This window comes from Osmerus mordax, chromosome 7 (genome assembly GCF_038355195.1).
Source record: "Osmerus mordax isolate fOsmMor3 chromosome 7, fOsmMor3.pri, whole genome shotgun sequence".
Classification (NCBI taxonomy): domain Eukaryota; kingdom Metazoa; phylum Chordata; class Actinopteri; order Osmeriformes; family Osmeridae; genus Osmerus; species Osmerus mordax.
This window is the reverse complement of record NC_090056.1, coordinates 17,888,865-17,908,001: the sequence shown is the minus strand read 5'-3', so window position 1 is coordinate 17,908,001 and position 19,137 is coordinate 17,888,865. Positions and strand designations below refer to the sequence as shown.

The 19,137-nt window shown below is 43.2% G+C and overlaps 2 protein-coding genes across 9 annotated transcripts; one reads left to right on the top strand and one right to left on the bottom strand.

The window, feature by feature from the left end:
* Nucleotides 1-1,580: 1,580 nt before the first annotated feature.
* rassf11 (Ras association domain family member 11) lies at nucleotides 1,581-4,254 on the top strand. Its single transcript, XM_067239214.1, has 3 exons — nucleotides 1,581-1,626; nucleotides 2,326-2,447; nucleotides 2,537-4,254. The coding sequence occupies exons 2-3, from the start codon at nucleotides 2,345-2,347 to the stop codon at nucleotides 3,943-3,945; spliced, it is 1,512 nt and encodes a 503-aa protein (XP_067095315.1). The 5' UTR covers nucleotides 1,581-1,626; nucleotides 2,326-2,344; the 3' UTR covers nucleotides 3,946-4,254.
* Nucleotides 4,135-18,789, bottom strand: csde1 (cold shock domain containing E1, RNA-binding). Of its 8 annotated transcripts, XM_067239208.1 has the most exons (23): nucleotides 18,730-18,789; nucleotides 15,736-16,441; nucleotides 14,569-14,820; nucleotides 13,488-13,670; nucleotides 12,565-12,763; nucleotides 12,213-12,322; nucleotides 11,409-11,495; nucleotides 11,217-11,314; nucleotides 10,994-11,093; nucleotides 10,759-10,887; nucleotides 10,446-10,571; nucleotides 10,060-10,275; nucleotides 9,713-9,853; nucleotides 9,279-9,446; nucleotides 8,658-8,675; nucleotides 8,008-8,115; nucleotides 7,618-7,793; nucleotides 7,389-7,501; nucleotides 6,947-7,066; nucleotides 6,663-6,841; nucleotides 6,366-6,529; nucleotides 5,925-6,057; nucleotides 4,135-5,735 (listed from the first exon to the last, which is right to left on the bottom strand). In XM_067239208.1, the coding sequence occupies exons 3-23, from the start codon at nucleotides 14,692-14,694 to the stop codon at nucleotides 5,688-5,690; spliced, it is 2,742 nt and encodes a 913-aa protein (XP_067095309.1). In that variant the 5' UTR covers nucleotides 14,695-14,820; nucleotides 15,736-16,441; nucleotides 18,730-18,789; the 3' UTR covers nucleotides 4,135-5,687. The 8 variants fall into 8 exon arrangements, with proteins under 8 accessions (XP_067095309.1, XP_067095313.1, XP_067095312.1 ...); XM_067239212.1 differs by lacking the exon at nucleotides 13,488-13,670 and having other exon boundaries at nucleotides 11,217-11,335; nucleotides 12,156-12,322; XM_067239211.1 differs by lacking the exon at nucleotides 14,569-14,820 and having other exon boundaries at nucleotides 11,217-11,335; nucleotides 12,156-12,322.
* Nucleotides 18,790-19,137: the final 348 nt, after the last annotated feature.

Here is a 19,137-nt window from a genome sequence, read left to right as displayed (position 1 = left end):
AGGTTGAGTTGAATGCAACCGCAGAGTGAGTCAGGTGGCTGAGCGGTGAGGGAATCGGGCTAGTAATCCGAAGGTTGCCAGTTCGATTCCTGGTCATGCCAAATGACGTTGTGTCCTTCGGCAAGGCACTTCACCCTACTTGCCTCGGGGGGAATGTCCCTGTACTTACTGTAAGTCGCTCTGGATAAGAGCGTCTGCTAAATGACTAAATGTAATGTAAATGTTGCAGCTCTCTTGCTTGCGAACTCCTACTAGGGGAATAAACGCTTTTTGACACTAGAAATGTACTTTGACTTGTCAAAATTCTGTAATGATAATAGAGCAAAAACAGCAGCTTAATTGATTAATTGGTTTTGTTGAATACTCAATTTTTATTGGTCAATTAGAGTTTACGTTTATGGATGCAGTTCCAACCATACATTTTTTAAATCAATATTGTGAGTCAAAATATTGTATTATTTAGGAAGTTGGCCAACCCTGTGGTATCGCAGTCCAGCACTCTCTCTGGGTATTTCGCATATTATCCCCCATCAACCGTTTGATGACATTAGTTTGTTTCTCTGTTTTAACTGGCAGCAGTTTACAAAGCGGTGGCTAGAGCTATATTGCTTGCAGCAGTATTTACAAACTGGTAACACCAGTTTGAGTTAGTGCACTCAATACTTGTATAAAGCAATGAAAGTATTTTCTAAATGATCTAACCTTTTCCTCGTAATTTGTGACAATCAAATTATATTTCAGTTTTGCATGTTTTTGACAAATGTAATTAAGACAAAACACACATCATATGTAGCAATACAGAACACACTGACAAGAGCGATCTCTTCTATCTTTGCTCAGCTATCTCTGCCGGGCATGAAGCTATGAGACATCCAGTAAGACAGCTGTACATGTGGGTAGGGCAGTCAAGTTTCAATACTTATGTCACCCCGCATCATTGGCAGACGGTACCAAAGCTCCACAACAGGTGCTCTTGAAGGCTAGCACAGAAACCACAGTATATTACATTCATGTATTACCTTTCTCAATCCAATGAGGTAGGATCACTGAAGTGTCACGGTCACATATATTTTAATTCACTGATCATCTGAATTTGAATGCTATATTTTCATGTTATGAAATGTTGTCAAATTGATATCAATATTCCATAACGCACATTCCCATTCTTGAATATTTTTGTTCAATCGTTTTTTAAGTTGGGTAATATCACCAACAAAGTAAACATGTTGCATCCCCCTGAAGCAGGAATGGGAGGAAGATTCCAACTACATTCCTCTAGTCATGATTCCCTCACATAAGTGTTTTATTTAGATGGCAGCTTTGTGTACTGTTTGCATTGTTTGTTGACACAAATAACGTTTTTTCCCTTTAACTGATCAAGACATCAAAATAAATTTGATGTGGAAGTACTTAACTAAAAAAAGGATTTGGTCTACGTGTGGAAACTTCTCTTATCAGTTTATCTTCCTTGTAAGAGGGGTGGGTTTCTAAACGATCCTCCGGTAGTGGACGCCTTTGGGAATTCCAATTATGTTCTAAGAAACTGCCACCATCCCAAACAGAACTGTGCATTAATGTAGTAGGATGGGACAGTTCCACACATCTGGTTCACTTCAGCTCTAAAAGGTTAGTTGACTAACTTTTCTGTTTTCTATAAAAAGGTACACTTAATTAACATGTATAAACAGGTATATAACTTTACATTAATTGTAGACAAATAATAGAAGTATGAAGCTCATGTTGGATTGAAACCCATAAATCTGGTCTGATAGTAATTCGGTGTATTATTCAAATGAGATTTAGATTCCATGCTAAGATTGTGTACATATCCACATATTAATATATAGTAATGTACTTATTATTTACATTTGATTTCCAAATGTTAGTTGACATTTAATAACAAATTATATAGAAATTGTCTTTGACAGTCATAGTCCTTGTAAAACTACTAATCACATTTTGTGATTGATGCGTTGTATTCCTAAATTGATTTTTTTTTGCCAGACACTGAAATTATATCTTTCATCCATGATTGGTTAAATACGTAATGATGAATCTGTTTGGATTCTACTTCAATTCGATTGTATTATTATCCACAACACTGTGGGTTGAATGGCCCAAAGTCCAACATAGTCATAGGAAGGCATGCCTGATTGTGGAGACAGATAATGAGGGTAATTTGTCTGTCTACATGCTTACCCAGATGCATCTAATGTTTGAAAGCTGCATTCATTAAGTATTTATCTGTAATTATCATATATCATGATTATTATGGGGCTAAATTCAGTCATGTGTTCATAGTGCGATCACCTACTTTCATTCTAGTGATAGATTGACCAAAGCAATGGAGGTTAAGGTATCAGTGGATGGCATCCCTCGTGTGGTCTGTGGAGTCACAGAGAAAACAACCTACCAAGAAGTGGTGGTAGCCTTGGCTCAATCCCTTGGTGAGTACATTACCAACCACCTCTCATTTTACCGCTTCATTATGAACGCCATTCAAACATACTGATCAGTGATCATGATGTGTGTGCAGGTCGCCCTGGCCGTTACACACTGAAGGAGAAATTCAAAGACTTTGAGCGCAGTGTGACACCCAGTGAACGACTCTTGGAGTCCCTGGAGAAGTACGGTCAGCAGGCCAGGGATGTCCAGCTCACCCTGCTACATAACGGACCTTCTCTCTGGGAAGGAGCGGCCAGGGCAAGAGGAGGAAGGTACCTAGCTGGCCCGACCCCGCTTAGGAGTGTCGATGCTGGGGGTCGGGTACGAAGGGACAGCACGGCCCCCAGTTTACACCGTCAAAGTCTACCGCCAATATCCCGCTTGCGGCAACAAGCAGACCAGCCGCCGGAGGAAATGAAACGTCCCAAAAGGAAGTCGCTGACACTGATGGAGGAGGCCTGGGGGTGGCTGGAGAACTTGGGCAGGGGTAGCAGCCAGCAGTCTAGCCGTGATAAGGGGAGCAACAAGCAGGAAGGCGTTAGGAATGATAGCTCTCTGGACGTGTCCGTTACCGTTGCCAAGGACGTGTCTGTCCCGAGAGGTCTGCGCAGCAAAACAAAAAGCGTAAAGAGCGGGAAATCAGTTGAGAAACAGCAAATCTCCTGCTGCATGAGAGATCAAGGCAAAAACAGACCAAATAGTACTACAGGCAGTTGTGACGAAAACAAAGAGGGCAAAGATGGCAACGTTTCTCCCGCACACACAGACAGCAACACTGGCAGAACAAAAGTCGTGGATCTGATTAACCCAAGCGGTGCCAGCAAGATTGAAGAGGACAAAAGAAAGCTAAAACATATCATTACACTGCAACAGGTTAGTCTGCAAGGCTTGCAGGCCCAGATAACGTCAACGGAAAGACAGATATGTGAGCTGGAAGCGCATCAGAGAGCCAAGAAAGCTGGACAGGAGGCTCAACTGAAAACGATAGAGGAAGAAACAGAACAGCTGCAATTCTGGGAGAACGAGCTGAAGGCAGAAGAGGGCTTTGAGAAAGACTTGCAGGCACAGTTCCTGGAGATGAGGGAGAAAGCTGTGGAGTGCAAGGCGAGGTTGGAGGAGTACAAATGCAAGATGGCCGGCCTTGATCTCGGTAGGGTTCAAAGAACAAGGCCAGAGGGAAAAGAGATGGCTCCAACCGCAGACCTCACAACCGGCTCTGTAGAGAGCATGGATATTCCAAATAAGGAAGTCAATCAGCAAAGATCAAGCGCAGCCTGTGAGGTAAATACAGACAGGAAGTTACCGCCCAGAGAGGACTGTAATGTTCCCACTGCTCTTATTTCTACAAATCAGATCAAGGACCCAAATGCCTCCAGGGCCAATCAGCTGAGAGAATGGTGGACACATTGGTCTGAAGCACAGAGCCCTAAACCAGAAGCTAAACACAAAGTCGTACATCGCTCAGAGATCACCATACATCTGGGCAGCACTAGGGTCTGACAGAAGAAGTGTTCAGATGTTACAACGTAGAAGCTTTGTTATAGTTAGGTGCATCCGGCCCAGTGGCATGTTATTGTCATAACCACTGTGTACGAATGAGGATTAAAAAAAATGTATATATACACACACATTCTTGCAATATAAATCCAGAATCTTTAAGCCCTACCAAATAAAGACAAAAGCAAATCATGATTTTCATAAAACTTTAATTCAATTGTTTCATTCAAGACCATTAACAAAAGTACATTGGAGAGCCCCTGTAAGCAGCTCATCAGAAACCCAGTGATCTCTCCAGAGTTGAAATTTATTCAGACCAACTCCATGAGTGCATAGAGGCACAACAGTTCATCCACCCATCTCCAGCGTACAATAATAGATATCCTGATCCTTTTAACTTAATTATTTCTAATACTTTGTTACTCTTCCCCCCACTTTAAGTTAAATTTGTTTTTATTGTTATATCTTGATGTTTGAATCTTTCACTAAGAAAAAAAAAAAAAAAAAAAAAGCACACATTACATACAGTATATTTCAACCCACAGGTATTTGGGATGCAGACCAGTATTATTTCTACTAGAAAAAAAAGCCACCCTAAGATTGTTCTTTATATTTTGGCGGTTGGCTTGGGACAGAGGATACATCTAATTTTTTTTGTCTGTCATTTTTAGGCACCTTATTTTTTATTTCAGTTATCAGTCATTAGCAGAATTCGAGTTTCAACAGAACAAAAGCAGATGTGCAAGAGAAAAAAAAAATATGTATAAAAGAACCGCAGGATGTAAGATGACATTAGAAATTCTGCACCTGGGGAAATTGCTTAATAGAAGCATGTGAATACCAAAAAGGTATCTAAAGGCTCCAATATGAGAAAATAAATCCCAATCAAAATAATCACTTAACATTCACATACTGCACAACACACAACACCATGCTTTCACGCTCAGCTCTTGAATAAAGCATTTTAAAACTGCTCAAAAAAACCGAGCAGAGAGATAGCCTGTTTAAGCACATATGAGAAATAGGATCCTCCTTATGGAGGGAACTTTTGCTTTGCTTTATGTGATTTGAAGGAAAGCATACAGTAGAGGAAACCACTAACAAATACGTTTCATGTCGTTTCCACAAAGAGAGAGAGAGAGAGAGAACAAAGCAGATGGACTCCAGTACATGCCAGCACTCGCACACACACACAAATAGATGACAGGTTTCAGGTGCAGAATTCCAGACATAAGAAAAAGCAAAAATCTGAAAAAACAAAAAAACAAAAACAAAGATTGGGACAAAAAATAATAAAATAAGTCACCTCTGATATTGAGAGGCAGGGCTCCTCAAAATCAAACCCCTCTTTGATGCACCATTACCTCTACCGTTGCTAAAACACCTTGTGCACAACAATCACACGCACACACACACACACACAGAGGAGAAATCCCCATGTATACTTGCAGTACGGAGCTCTGCATCAAGTACATCATACACGGGCAGCAGGGAACTAATGGAATGAGAAAGTTCCCTTGCAGGTGAGGGGGACAGGGATAGGGGTTACACATGCCTGTGTGTGTGTGTGTATATATGTGTGTGTGTGTGTGTGTGTATGTCAGTGTGTGTAGTTCTGTATGCAAATATGGGCCTGTGTCAGAGTACGAGCATGTGATAGCAAAAATTCCTTTCCCATGATGTTGTCCATTATGGGATTACGTTAATAAATCATGGCAACCTTCAGCAGGTGGGGGTAGGCCTGCTCAGTCAATCACTCCAGGTTGCCTCGTCTTCCTCTCCACATTAAAGCCCTAAGAACAAAACACAACCACCATTACAATCACAGATCTGAGCGCTTCAAAAATGACCTAAACGTAGATATAAGATAGATAAGTAATTCTTGACGAAATGACTGAGCACTTAAAACAGCAGCAGGTCCAGCTGAATGGCTTCATGTTAAGCGCAAAGACCCTTGGTCCTCGTAGCGTCGTCGGACCTACCTTGGAGTTGTCGGGGCCGCGGGGCTGTCTCACGATGACCAGGCGGGGAGCACTGGCGTCGTCCAGGGTGATGCTCTTCAGCCGGTTCACCAGCCTGTCCGGACGAGGTGTGGCCACCTGTTTCGGCCCCTCACTGCACGGGTAGAGAAACATGTACATTTAGCAGACGCTCTTATCCAGAGCGACTTACAGTAAGTACAGGGACATTCCCCCCGAGGCAAGTAGGGTGAAGTGCCTTGCCCAAGGACACAACGTCATTGGCACAGCTGGGAATCGAACCAACAACCTTCTGATTACTAGCCCGATTCCCTAACCGCTCAGCCATCTGACTCCCAAACAACACGGTTGCTTTAACCCTTGTGCTGCCTTGTCACTGCCTGGGTGACAATACAAAGATGGCGTCTTGGGTGTTCCTGCGTAGACGCCTCCTGAGGTTCTTACCTGACTCTGCGTACGTTGCAGGCACTACACTTCCCTGTGCGCTGGTTGAGGATGACAGAGAACTCCACCTCGTCCCCGGTCTGGAGTTCCAGGCCGTCCTGCACCTCCTTCACGTGGAAGAACAGCTTCTTACTCTCACCCACCTCATACGTGATAAAACCAAACTGGGGCAAATAGGAAAGCGCATTAGATTATATATTTATAGAAGTGATTTACAGTACTTTAAGGGGGTTCAAAACTTGTTTTGAACTTCATTGTCAGTCTGGCCCTAGTTTACACAAAGGCAAACTTGTTTACCTGGTCCTTGACGCACTCCACCAAGGCTCTACGCTGGGGAACTACGCTGCAGGCCATTTTTTGCCCTGTGGGGGTCACGGTGCACAACTGGAACTTCACCATCTCTCCTTTCTGCAGACAATCAGCCTTGTTCGCCATGCCGACAATGCCAAAGGGATAATTCTGGCCCTTAGTGCCACCTGGGTGGGGTATAGAGAGGAGAAGAATGTCAAGTTCAGAGAAAAACTGAAGGATATCAATGGATTCACCAGGTTAAGGTTAGAAAAGTTTCTGTTTATTCTCACCTTCTTCAGTAACCTCTATAAGTCCCTGGTACTCTGTCTGGGAGGGGTCCACACTGCGGAGGGGACGAACCACCTTACCCAGCATCACTGTTGCACCAACATCCTCCCCTACGCCATTAACTGTAATAAGAGGCATCAGTATTAGCTCCACCAGTCAGTGGAAGATCAGATGACAGGTCATAGGGAAGGTGATACATGGCTAAAAAGAATTGCTTGTGGTGGTGCACAAAAATCAGTTTGACAACAGAAGCCAAAGATCGGCAGGTATTAAGGGTGGGAATCAATTAAAAATCGATTAGCGATTTTTAAATCCCAAAAAATCTTTATAAAATAAATCACTTTTTTTTTTCTTTTTCTTTTTTTTACACATTTGTGAATTGATTTTTCCCCAACCCCTAGCAGGTATGGTAGATAAAAGGCCAACGGCAAAACAGATTCATACCTGCGGCCACCTTGGTAACCTTCTCTGCACTGACTTTGTTTCCTTTGCCTTTAGACAAGGTGTATTCAACAGTATCTCCCAGCTCCAGGCTGTCCAAGTCTCCACACATCTCACTGGAACAGACAAACAAAAAGATCAACCACCTGACACATCCCATAACCGTATCCTAGCTACTGCCGTCATTGCCAGGCAAGCTACAAAGTCAAAAAAAGTACTTCAAAAGCATTACCTATAGTGAAAGAAGATCTCTTGATCATGATTTGCGGTCTCGATGAAGCCGAAGTTGTCTTTCAGAGTTGCAACAAATCCTAGCAGCCTCTTGGTGTTGGCTGAACGGTTGAGAATCTTGATCGACACCGCACTCTGCTGGCCCGTTCTCTTCACCTCGTTGATGGAAAACTCCACCTAGTGGACAAAGTCGGATTAACACGAGGGAGTTGCTCCATTTAAGCAACTGAAGTCAAACATTTTAGATTTGGCACAGGTTTATGCATTTCACACCCCAATTTGTACACTTTCTTACTCAAAGTTAAATCTTACTTTGCCGATAGAGATCAAGGAGACAGCATGTAAATACTCTGCCTAACAGCAGCAGGGGAATCTTGGGTGAGACGAGTACCTTGTCTCCTGCCTGTGGTTGGCTGGCCCCCTCCAGGTCCTTGACGTGATAGGACACCGTCAGCTTCACTCCACAGTCCTCATATCCAATCACGCCCTCCTCGGCTTCCTGCAGGCCAAGACACAAGACATCAGAACACGATGATAGAGTTAAAGACATGACTATAAGATGTGTTAGGGCTGATCTACATAACACAAACTACACGTTGTCTTGATCAGTTGGGGCCTATTATTTAAATCTCAAGGACACAGAGATGAACTTATTCTGAAAGTGTCACAATATGAAAAGGAGCTGCTTGCCATATCAGTGAAAAGGACATCGTAGTGTTGTGTACAAGATAAGAAGTTGCCTTAGTAAGTCATCAGTATGTGCAACACCACACATTTCAAATCCTATTAGTACCTCTCCGTTAGCAATAGCTTGTAGTGATGGGTCAGCCAGCAACTCTTATCTTATTAACTAGTGTTAATAAACAACTTTCCAAGTTAATATCTGCATATGTGAACCAGTCCTGACAGGTCAAAGACTGTCGAAAGGAGTGCATTTTACAAGAGTTTGATCCATAGTCAACATTCTGTTCGTTAATTTGTAAAACTGAACCCATGCGCTCAACCCTGGGGCGAGGAGCTCCTTCAGACCACACCACTGACCTTCTCTACAACTTTACCCTTTAGAGACAAGAGAACACGCAATTAGGAAAATAATATCTGAGGGTCTGCTTGAACACTGAAGTTCTAACAGTTTTATTTATATATAGTTTTAGAATTGGTAAGACTCAAGAATCGCTAATGGGAAGATATGAAAATAATAAAATCAGTGGCTACAAAAGGTTTTGAATTTGAGAGTTGCCCTGAAATGCTAATATAAATAGTAGCATGTTCCACATCAGTCTTAAATCCTCCAACCCTGAGAAAACATCTCCCAGTAGAAGTGATGTACATCTCTTAAACATTAACCAGGGGGGGTATGGCATCATGCAAGCCAGAAAAGCCTACCTTGTCTTTTTTCTAATGAAGAGAAGGAGCATAAGGGGAAAGGGTTGAAGGAGAAAGGAAAGAGTAAGATTAGAACTAAAAAAATTATATGGTAAAAAATAGAAAATAAAATAACCTGAATGCGAGTGTGAGAATGTGAGTGAGACGCAGGGCGTGAGAGAGGCAGGGCGAGATCCATTCTCAGTTAACGGACAGGGGAATGGATGTGAGAAGGAGGGAGTATGTGGGCATGTGGCGCTGTGATCAAACTGGTGCTTCGTTGGGCTGCCGCCTTACCTTTTCCTTGATCTTGCTGGGACTGCCAGTCTTGTTGGTGACGGCTGCCACGGCCTCTTTCTCCACCACACCCGCAAAGCGCTGCTCGGACTGAGTATGGAAGGAGACCGTGCCCTTGGGCAGCTTCTTGATGCGCACTGCGTGGTTCCTCTGAGCAGACAGCATGTCCTGAGCCCAGAAGAGGGAGGAGGAGGTGGTCATAAGAGACTTATTCAATATTTATTTTTAGATCCAATAGTTCTTTACCTCCCCCCCAAACAATTTAATAAATAAAACGCTGTTGTCATCCTGTGTATCCAAGGACATTAATACATCGGAAATTCAATATGTGCTTCAGTAGCTCTGGAAAATGGACTTTATAAAAAGTAAGATAAGCGAGGAAGGTAATTAAGGAAAAGGGCAGCTGCAGGTTCAAGCACTTTTCACAGACTTACCGGCACAACGGTGAACTCTACTTCATCAGAGATGTGCAGTTGGCTCTCTTCCAGAACCTCACTGAAGTGGAAGAACATTCTGGCATCCCGGTCCACACACTTGATGAAGCCAAAACCGTCACGCATGGCAGCGATCACACCCTGGGAGAGAGGGAGAGCTAAGGATGAATCCTCACCGACGCCAGGAGAGACATCAGTTGAAAAAGCACTCCAGATGCAGTGCTTTGGCCTCAAGTTTAGCTTGGTTTTGCACTTTTATTTAAACTGGGGGGGGGGGGGGGGGAGACTACCATCCAGGCATCGGAAAGAAAGCACGACTGACAACTCTTACTGTGGGAAGGACTCACCATCTCACGGGTCTCCTTGGTGAAGTTGAAGGTGTCGTACAGGATGTCGATGTTGGTGGCCCGCTCCAACTTGTCGCGACGGTCGGTGGAGATGTTGAACTGCACGTGGTCTCCCTCCAGCAGGGTCACCTTAGACTTGGTGTCTTTCTCCCCAAACAGAAGCTCTTTGTCCTGAAAACTGATCCTGGCAGATATGCGGCCTGGTAAGGGATCGTTCTGCAAGGTAGAAAAACTAAACGTTAACTGCAGTTACTCATCAACGTGGAATGCGGTGACTTGGTTGATGACGTCAATCCATCGTCAATAGGACCATCAGACTTCAACTCTTCATCACTCAATATGAATTTGACAGTTGGTCCATGTCTCAACATTTGTGGCTTGTTTACCTGGTTCTTGTTTGGGACTTTGGGGATGACCTTGGTGACTGTCCCTTCAAACTGTTCAATGCTGATGTCCTCAAAGATGACAGTTCCCTGTGGCAGGAGCCTCACCTCCGTGGCAACCTCCTTACCCTGACAACGGACAACATGGAGTCTTAACAGGAACATTGGTGTATTTGGGATGGCTACAAGTTATAGAGAAAAGCTAACATTTCAGAATGCCACAGATTTTTATTTCAACACTTCAATATTTTCCTTTAATTCTACTTTAATATTTTTACTTTGATATCAATCAAGCACCAAATAATCAGGCACCTACATTTCTCTCTTTGATGGTGAACTCAACATCATCCCCAGCCTGCAATGCCTCCAGGTCACCCTTGAACTCGCTGTAGTGGAAGAAGATCTCCTTGACCACGTCTGCCCTCTCGATGAATCCAAACGCCTCCTGTCAAACACAGGACGCAGGAGGGTGAGACTCCGGCCGTGCAGGTGACCCGCTGGCATGGTCCCACCCAGGCCCTCTCAGGTACAGGAAGTGAGGTAGGTCTTACCTTGGTGGCACACACCACCCCCTGGCAGCTCATTTGTTTCTTCTTCACCAGGTGGATGTTGTGAGCGCTGACCGCACCGGTACTGAAACAAACAGAGTCGCTGGAACATGCAGTAGTACGATGTATGAAGATGTCAATGGAACTGTGAAACCCGACATAGTCGGGGTGCAGGAAGAGATTTAACCCCCCCCCCCCCCCCCCCCAAAATAAAAATCTAACTCACTGTTTGTTAGTCTCCATGTGGAAGCTGACTGTGTCTCCAGTGTCCAGGTGGATGTTTCCCTCCACGTCTTCTGGGGTGTAGGTCAGGTAGAAGACCTCCTGCCACGGGTGGAATCCATACTTTACATTACATTGACTAACACTCTTTTGGCAAAGAATGTCCCTTACTCGCTGTGCCATTTCAGGCTCTTACCCCATTTCTCTCGTAGCAGACGCTGCCGGTAGGCACCTGTCCTGGAGCGGACTTGCCCTCCAGGTGAGTGGGAATTGCAGAAACAACCTGAAGAACAGGGTTAACCCAGGTGGTGCAAATGGTTAAGATTGGCATTGGATGTCGTCAATACACAAACTACGTAACCTGCCAAAGTACTTATCCGATTCTTGGATTTATAAAGTCCCAATTTCACTATACCATGAGGAAACAGAACAGTTGATTTTCATAGGGAAGAAGTCATTGGGATCTATACATTAAATAAGACAACGTTTGTATAAAAAAAAAATTTTTAACCCCCCACTAAAAATCCCTTGAAAATCAGCCTTTGGGGAATTTGACACTCCAAATGTTCTATTTGCTGCTTAAACACACACCCCTCCACCCCTGAACACCAACACAAAACATTTATGTCAAGGACAATCCAGCCCATTGTAAATCTCAGAACATACCATCAGCGCTTAGAAGCAAGTGCGGATCAAAACTGTCACAGAAAAAAAAAAGATGTGGCTAGGAACATGAAGAGGTCTGTCCTTAATACTGCATCAAGTATGCAACGTAGTTACGACCGTGATCAGACTCATAAAAAGAAAAAATGAAATGGGTGGACAGATTTACAATGAGCTAGAAGAAAAAAAAAAAAAACCCACATTCAAAACGACAAAAGAGACAGACACTGAGGTGACACGAGACAAGAACAGAACCAAAAGTAAAATGGTGTTCCTTAACTGGATGAATATAACCATGCAGCACAGTAAAGGGAGAGGCGTGCGAGTCTCGCCCCACCTGGCCCGAGATGCGTTCTTCTGACAGCACTTCTGGTTTGATCTTAAGCAGCTTCACTGCTATGGGTTTACCAGTGCGCCTGTCAGAGGACACCTCAAACTCCACATCATCTGGAGGGGGGGGGGAATGACAGCATAGAGGAGACAGGAAGGAAATTACACATGAGGGAGTTTGATCCAGGTAAGATCTCCATTTTCTTTTAATTTTTTTCGCAGTGAGTTCTGCGGGAAGGGGCGGTTCTTGATATGTCCCCTACGGGCTTCACATTCCAAAGGTGGGGCAAGGCAGCCGATTCACAACTGACTCAAGGTTGTGGATGGTGTGTGTGTGTGTGTGTGTGTTCTGCTCTCACCTCCTATCTTGAGCTCCAACAGGTTCCCGTTGTACTGGGAACAGTGGAAGAACAGGCGCGCCTGGCGTTCAGAGCACTGGATGAAGCCGTAGGAAGTAAGCAGCTTCTCCACCACACCCGTCTCCCTGATGCCCGCGCTCGTACCGTTGGCATACGCAGTATGCCCGTTGCTATGGAGCATGCCCGGGTCAAAACTCATCTGTAGGGGGAGAACGTTAACAGTTAGTCTTAGCTAACGTGAGCTAAGCGTCAAAAGCGGTCCTTGATATCTGATGTCGGCGAGAAACCAGAAAAAAAGTATGGGTATGGGTGTTAATGTGCACGTTCTGACGTTTCTCTGCAATAAAACCTTGTTACCAAGTACCCATACACCTTACAAAATCACACACACACGTGCAATCTGAATCACACGACAAATCCAAACGTCTCTAAAAAAAAGTCAAATGAGCATCAAGTTTAGGAGGGGACTAACCAACAAGTCTTTCTGGCATTATCTGTTGGGTGAATAGAGGGGAACATAATTGGGCCACCCTAAATAGGGTTTTCCTGTGGATTCAGACCATTCAGTACCAATAAAAGGCCACATGGCACAGTCATTTCTAGTGGGCTCAAGAGAATTATCCCATTCCATTCACAATGTTACAATCAGTACATTTTAGTCCACAATACTCCAAAAATCCAGAAAGTTAGACAAAAACATGCAGTCTGGATTTGACTTTCACCAAAGCCAATCCGGCACCAACATGGTCCGCTGACCATTCACAACTGAAAATGTACATCTTCGGTTGGGGTTTGTAAGAAAAAAGGAACCGCAAACTATTAAGTCATGCAGTTAGCTCCAGGTACACAGAGACTGCAACCGTGACAGTTACAGCTCTCCAGTTGCTCTAGTTACTATAGGCACACACCGCATGCCAACTTACTGATCTCTGATACAAGGGGGTCCGTTTGTGTTTTTTACCGGCTGGGTTTGGGCGGCTGGACAAGGAGGAGCAGCGAGGTATGGGCATGGTGGAGGTAGAGGGGGCAGGGGCCGTGTTGCGCCCCTGCGGAGGTTCCGAGTGGCCTCTCTCCATTTTAGACATTGGAGTTTGGACTGGGAGGCACTGTAGGAATAGGTCCGCACCACCATTTTCAAACAGCTTGACACCCACAAGTTGTTTTTTGCCCCCACTTATATATCATGAAATATATGTTTCCAAGCACAACTACAAGAGCAACATGACATTGTTACGAAAATAAATAAAAATACAAAAAAAGTGGAAAGCATCCTGTGCTTTCAAGTGTCCTTGAAAGAAAAACAATTGCCATGATTTTTTTTTTATACTTCCAAGACCTGACATTGGTTTGCATTTGACAAATCTAAAGCAGACCTGATTGAAGAAAGTCAGTTGGATCAAAAAGTGGAAGACAACTGAACACTTCACCGCAAGGGAAAGATGTTCCTTGACCATTGATACCTGAGGTGCAGTTAAATCATAGAGAATAAATTAGCATAGAGGTCAAACCATGCTGATGGAGATGGGAGGTTAGATTGAAGGACTTCAGTAATAAAATGAAGGTTATATGAAGGGTTCCAGAGCAGCCTCAGCTGTTAGGTCCTTTGTTGACCTCTTGATACACCAGGTGGCTCAAGATCCATTATCCTTCTAGACTGGATAGCTATCAAATGTTCGAAACGAATCTGAATTACGTTCTCGGTAATAGACTCCAGTCAGATTACATTTTCATCAAAAGGTAAATTTTCATTTATAAAAAAGTGACGACCGAAATTTTTGGGTGAATCTTTGGAAAGCCAAATGAAAAACTTAAAACTTTAACTCCCGCATCCCCAACAATCTCAAAAACACCCTACACCTGCAACACTGCACCTACGCAGAGGCTAGTCTCTGAGCCCATAGGGGAATGGAGAGTTTAGGCCAGTCAGAGCAGAGAGATTCAGGGCAAGGTGGTGGGAGGATGGGTGTTCGATGGGGGAAGGAAGTGGAAGGGGTTGGAACTTACGGAACGGCCGTACGGTGACAGGGTGAGCCCGACTGGTGGGGGGCTGCTCAGGTCAGCACTAACGAACGCGGTGGGTGGAGACGCAGGCAAGGTAAACTCGACAAAGCCTTTCCAAGGGCTGCCCATATTTTTCCATAAACTCAGACCCGACTCCAACTCTGGTTGTACCTGATAACTGGTACGTCTCAATCTTTTTGTTTATCTTTTTTTTTTGTGTGGTTCTACCACCCAATGATACAAACCACTGGACGTCTGCAAAGGGTGAGAGGAAAGGGATGAGATCAAAGGGAGAGGCATAAACAGCCAGTGAGAAAAGCATCACACTTACAGGGGATAGGCTGTGGGAATCTCTAGGGAACAACAGGTAGGAGACTATAGGGAAAATGTGGTGCAGGATAAAGACAAAAGGAAGGGCACTAAAGACAATTCCCTTAAACCGATGATCATTCCCCAAAAAAATTGTAGCATCTCTGACGCGGTTGGAAAAAAGCCAATTAATCTAGATACAAGTAAATTCAGGTTTATCAATCAAAGAACATTCCGGAAATCCAATGAAGTCTTAGACCTAAAAACAACTAGGCTATCTATATTTACCTTTACGCAAGTAATTTTGTCATCAATGCCGCTATGCCAATATCACTAACCGAACAAGAAACCCTCTTTTTGCCATATTACTCAAAACTGATGAGGCGCTTGTTAAAAATAGTGTATATTGGCGTGAGCAGGGTTTTTTAGTCAAGCAAAAAGCTTTTTGAACTTCAGTGAGTTATTCGTGTAAATAAACAAGGACAAAGTGTCCAGAGTGTGCTGGGTTTTCTATGACCGCACAGCAGGGAATCAGAGCCAATGAGTGAGACCCTTTCCCAATTCTAAACATCTGATCTTGGATTCCCAGAAAATGAAGCCTGTTCAAAGAAATTTCCATTTCACCTTAAAAATCACATTAAAAACGCATACCATTGGTTACAATCAATGTCTATTCATCATTTTGAATGCCCTTGAATTGGACAAATGTATTTTTCCATTATATTAAGTAACTACTGTAAATACATCTGTCTGACAGAAAATCAATTATTTAAGTTAAGCAGTTTGTTCCAGCTGGAATGAAGACAAAGTTGTACCCTGAAAATAGTTATAAAACAAACAAACAAAAGAACAGGGGCCTACCTTGATTTTATGTCTTGAAACTTGCAGTTGTCAGGGACGTGATGATAATGCTGATGTGGCAGGTAGCCTCTTCACACACACTTATGTGTTATACGTTTCTGGCACAAGTACTACAGATGTATAATAGAGTTGCATAAAAGCAACAAAAAAAAACAGTGAGGAGTAAAGAAAAAAAAAAAAAAAAAAGAACTAGAGCAAAAAGGCAAAATGCAGGTGCAAAAACACTGCAACAAAATGAGCAGAGCGAGAGGGGAGAGTAGAGAGATGGGGAGACAGTTGGGGAACTGAAGGGGGGGAAAACTAGCAGATAGCAGCCCTCTCCGCACCCCGGGGTGAGTCGGTGGTGCAGTGAGGATGAAGAGGGCTGGAAGCAACGTTGGGACGTGGTGCTTTGTCAAAGCTGTTGAGTAGGCACAAACTTCTGGTTTCAGATCAGATATTATCTTCTCAGTTTTACAACGTTGGCATAGGATTGCTTCTCTTGCGCGCGTTTCAATTGGGTAGCCGTGTCTCGTCTTCGGTTGTTTCAGTTGGTTGCTTCAGTGATTTTTTTTTCCCTAGAAGTGATGTTTTTTTCCTTTTGTCTTGTTCAAAGTTGCAACTTCGCTTGTTTTGGGATGTTTCTCTGATTTGTTTCGTTGTTGTGATCTGAACTTGAAGAAGCAGTTGCGGATGGTACAAAAATTCTGTTCTGTTTCACTTCATACTGTTGAAGAGAAATTACGTTAGTCAAAAACTATTTGAACATCGGTGTTTAATACATTGATCATATTCTACTAGGGAAGTGGGATAACCATTAGCCAGTTCAAGTTTGTTTAGAGCCAATACTGAACTACATTTGCTTGAACTGACAGTCCAAGTATGTGCTCACACATTTAAAAAAAAACTTTTAAGGATTCACTAGCATGTTAATAAAAATACCTAGACATTTTCTACATAAATGACCAGTAGGTGAGGCCAGTGCACCAGACCCTGAGCCATTTAATTTAGGTGAATCTGACAAGAGATTCTTCTTCCTCAACCTCATGGACCTAAAAATAGTATTTTCTCAGTTGTCTGTTTAGAGTCTATGATGCCAGCTGACTACATGAACCTCAGTCTAGTAGATCAACAACCCCTTGCATTCCTTTGGATGGGCTGATATTTATGTCACTGTGTCTGGCCAGGGATGTTCCTTTAAATCAGAAACTATGGAATATAATGTTGCACTAACCTAACACACAAATTCTAGAGTATAAATAATATAGTAAGAGCAACAGGCAATCGATGTTTGTTCCAAAAAATTGTTCCACAAAGTTATGATCTAAATGCTGTTGGTGGTGAGTACTGACCTCAATGTTGCAGTATGAAAACAAGCTGGCAGACAAGGGTGAAATGTAACCTAAGACATGTAACCTAATCTGGTATGGCTGTGTCGCCACCAGCATTCCAAAATGGTTTCAGTGTTTAAAATAAGGTGAAAGTGTTCAGAATAACACAGATCCTATCTCATTTCTGGGAGTGGAAGGGACCTTTAAAGCAACTTGGCACTGAGGCTCGAGTTGTTTATGGGTAGAATGCATACACATTGTGTTGTTGTAAACTGTCAAACCTTTAACAAATCACGGCATTTCTGGGAAACGATATGTACCAAATGTGACAAACTACACAAATGAACCAACCTTTGTTAGAAGCGGCGGTGAAGAAACCTATACACGTGATAGTGGTCTTCAAACGCAAGTGACGCAGCCACATTACACCCTTGTCCACCCACTGAACCACTGACAGTGATTGGCCGTTTCAGCTCTGAATAACTGGAATTCACATCAGCTGGTACAATGCTGATGGAAGCGATTTTACTCGTTGATGGTGAATTGATACACACACACACACGACTCCTTGGACTGAAGGCCTTATTATACCGCAGGCTAGGTTCAACTCTCCGTGATAACTACAAACCAATATAAAGAAGTGACATTGTCCAAAATAAATATTCTATTACGTGCATTTCGAATGTTGTTTTAATGTAGCTACATGTTTAAATTGGGTCGTCTAACTGCTACAGTACGCAATCATGTCTAGGACCATACCATGCCCTAGGATTGCGATGGGCTACCATGTGATTTCAGATTCTGGCCACCATGCTCAATACAACAAACGCTAGTACACGACGTGGCCTATCTTATTTCCTACTCCTAGTTGTCTGTAACAAGCACCGCCGCTCAGTGCCTGCAAACGCAGATTTAGCCATCCAACGTTAAAACATATCATGAGCAGCCAGTGAAACTCAACTTTGAGAAGATTAGCTAATCTCAAATGTCATATTAGGTGTCAAGGGATTTTTAGGTTAGTTTAAGAGATTGAAGTCTGAATTTTCATTACAACCAGACAAGACATATACGCTGTATACAAAAATAGCAGCTACAAACGTCGCTAAAATAATGACAAGAAAGACGCCAGCAGACCTTATGTCCGTAGCTAGCCAGGCCGGCTAGTTGAGAAGGGAACAACAAAGAAAAACTGCGACTGATGGCTAGTCTAGCTAAGCCCGCTAGCACAGCTAGCTTGTTAGCAAGCTACTATTTGAGCTCGTGCATGCAGTTGACGTGGTTTGGTGGTGGGTCATTAATAACCTGAGTTGTGTTAATCCTTTTACATTTAACGGGAATGTAATTTGCTCTTACAAGGCAGAGCCCGTGCACACATACGTTTGGACAAATTGACATTAAAACAAAAATACACTTAGTTGTCGTTCCGGACAATATTAGCAAACCGGTCGGTGCGTTAGCTACATGGTTAGCTCGGAAGCTAGCTTTGCTAGGATTTTAGATGAAGCCGAGGAAAGAATACTGTAGCCTACCACTGCCCCCGCCCTGGCCTAATCTTGAGAAGGACATAATTGCCTCACAGAATCACTTACAAACGCCTGTAAACTTTGATATGTCATATAAGGCCATATACGTGTCCTAAAATATTTAAAATATACTTTTAAATCTGAATTTTTTACAAACTTACCCCAACAGCTTTCAGCACTGTCACCAGCGCCGCCAGAAGCAGCACGGCACATTACGTAGTGAGTGGAATGGAGTACTACCGCGATATTTCCAGTGACAGTGCTCACATAAACCCGGAGGCAGGACGACGAGTTGGAATTTAGGGCTGTGTTCAAGAGCAAAACGTTAGGGTCATATTTGGGTCCGATTACAGAGAGATGTGAGAGGAGGTATGTGGTTGATGAAAGTTGTGTTGTATGTATTTAGTCACATTCGACTTTTCTTATTTAGATGAACCCTGTTTTAGTAGTTATCTTCTCCAAAATCAACTACATATAAGTTGAATAGTTCCTTGGTTCATGCTAGGTTGAATATCTCCTACATTGTTTATCCAAATATCCAAATCACACAGTCCATTATCAAACAAGAT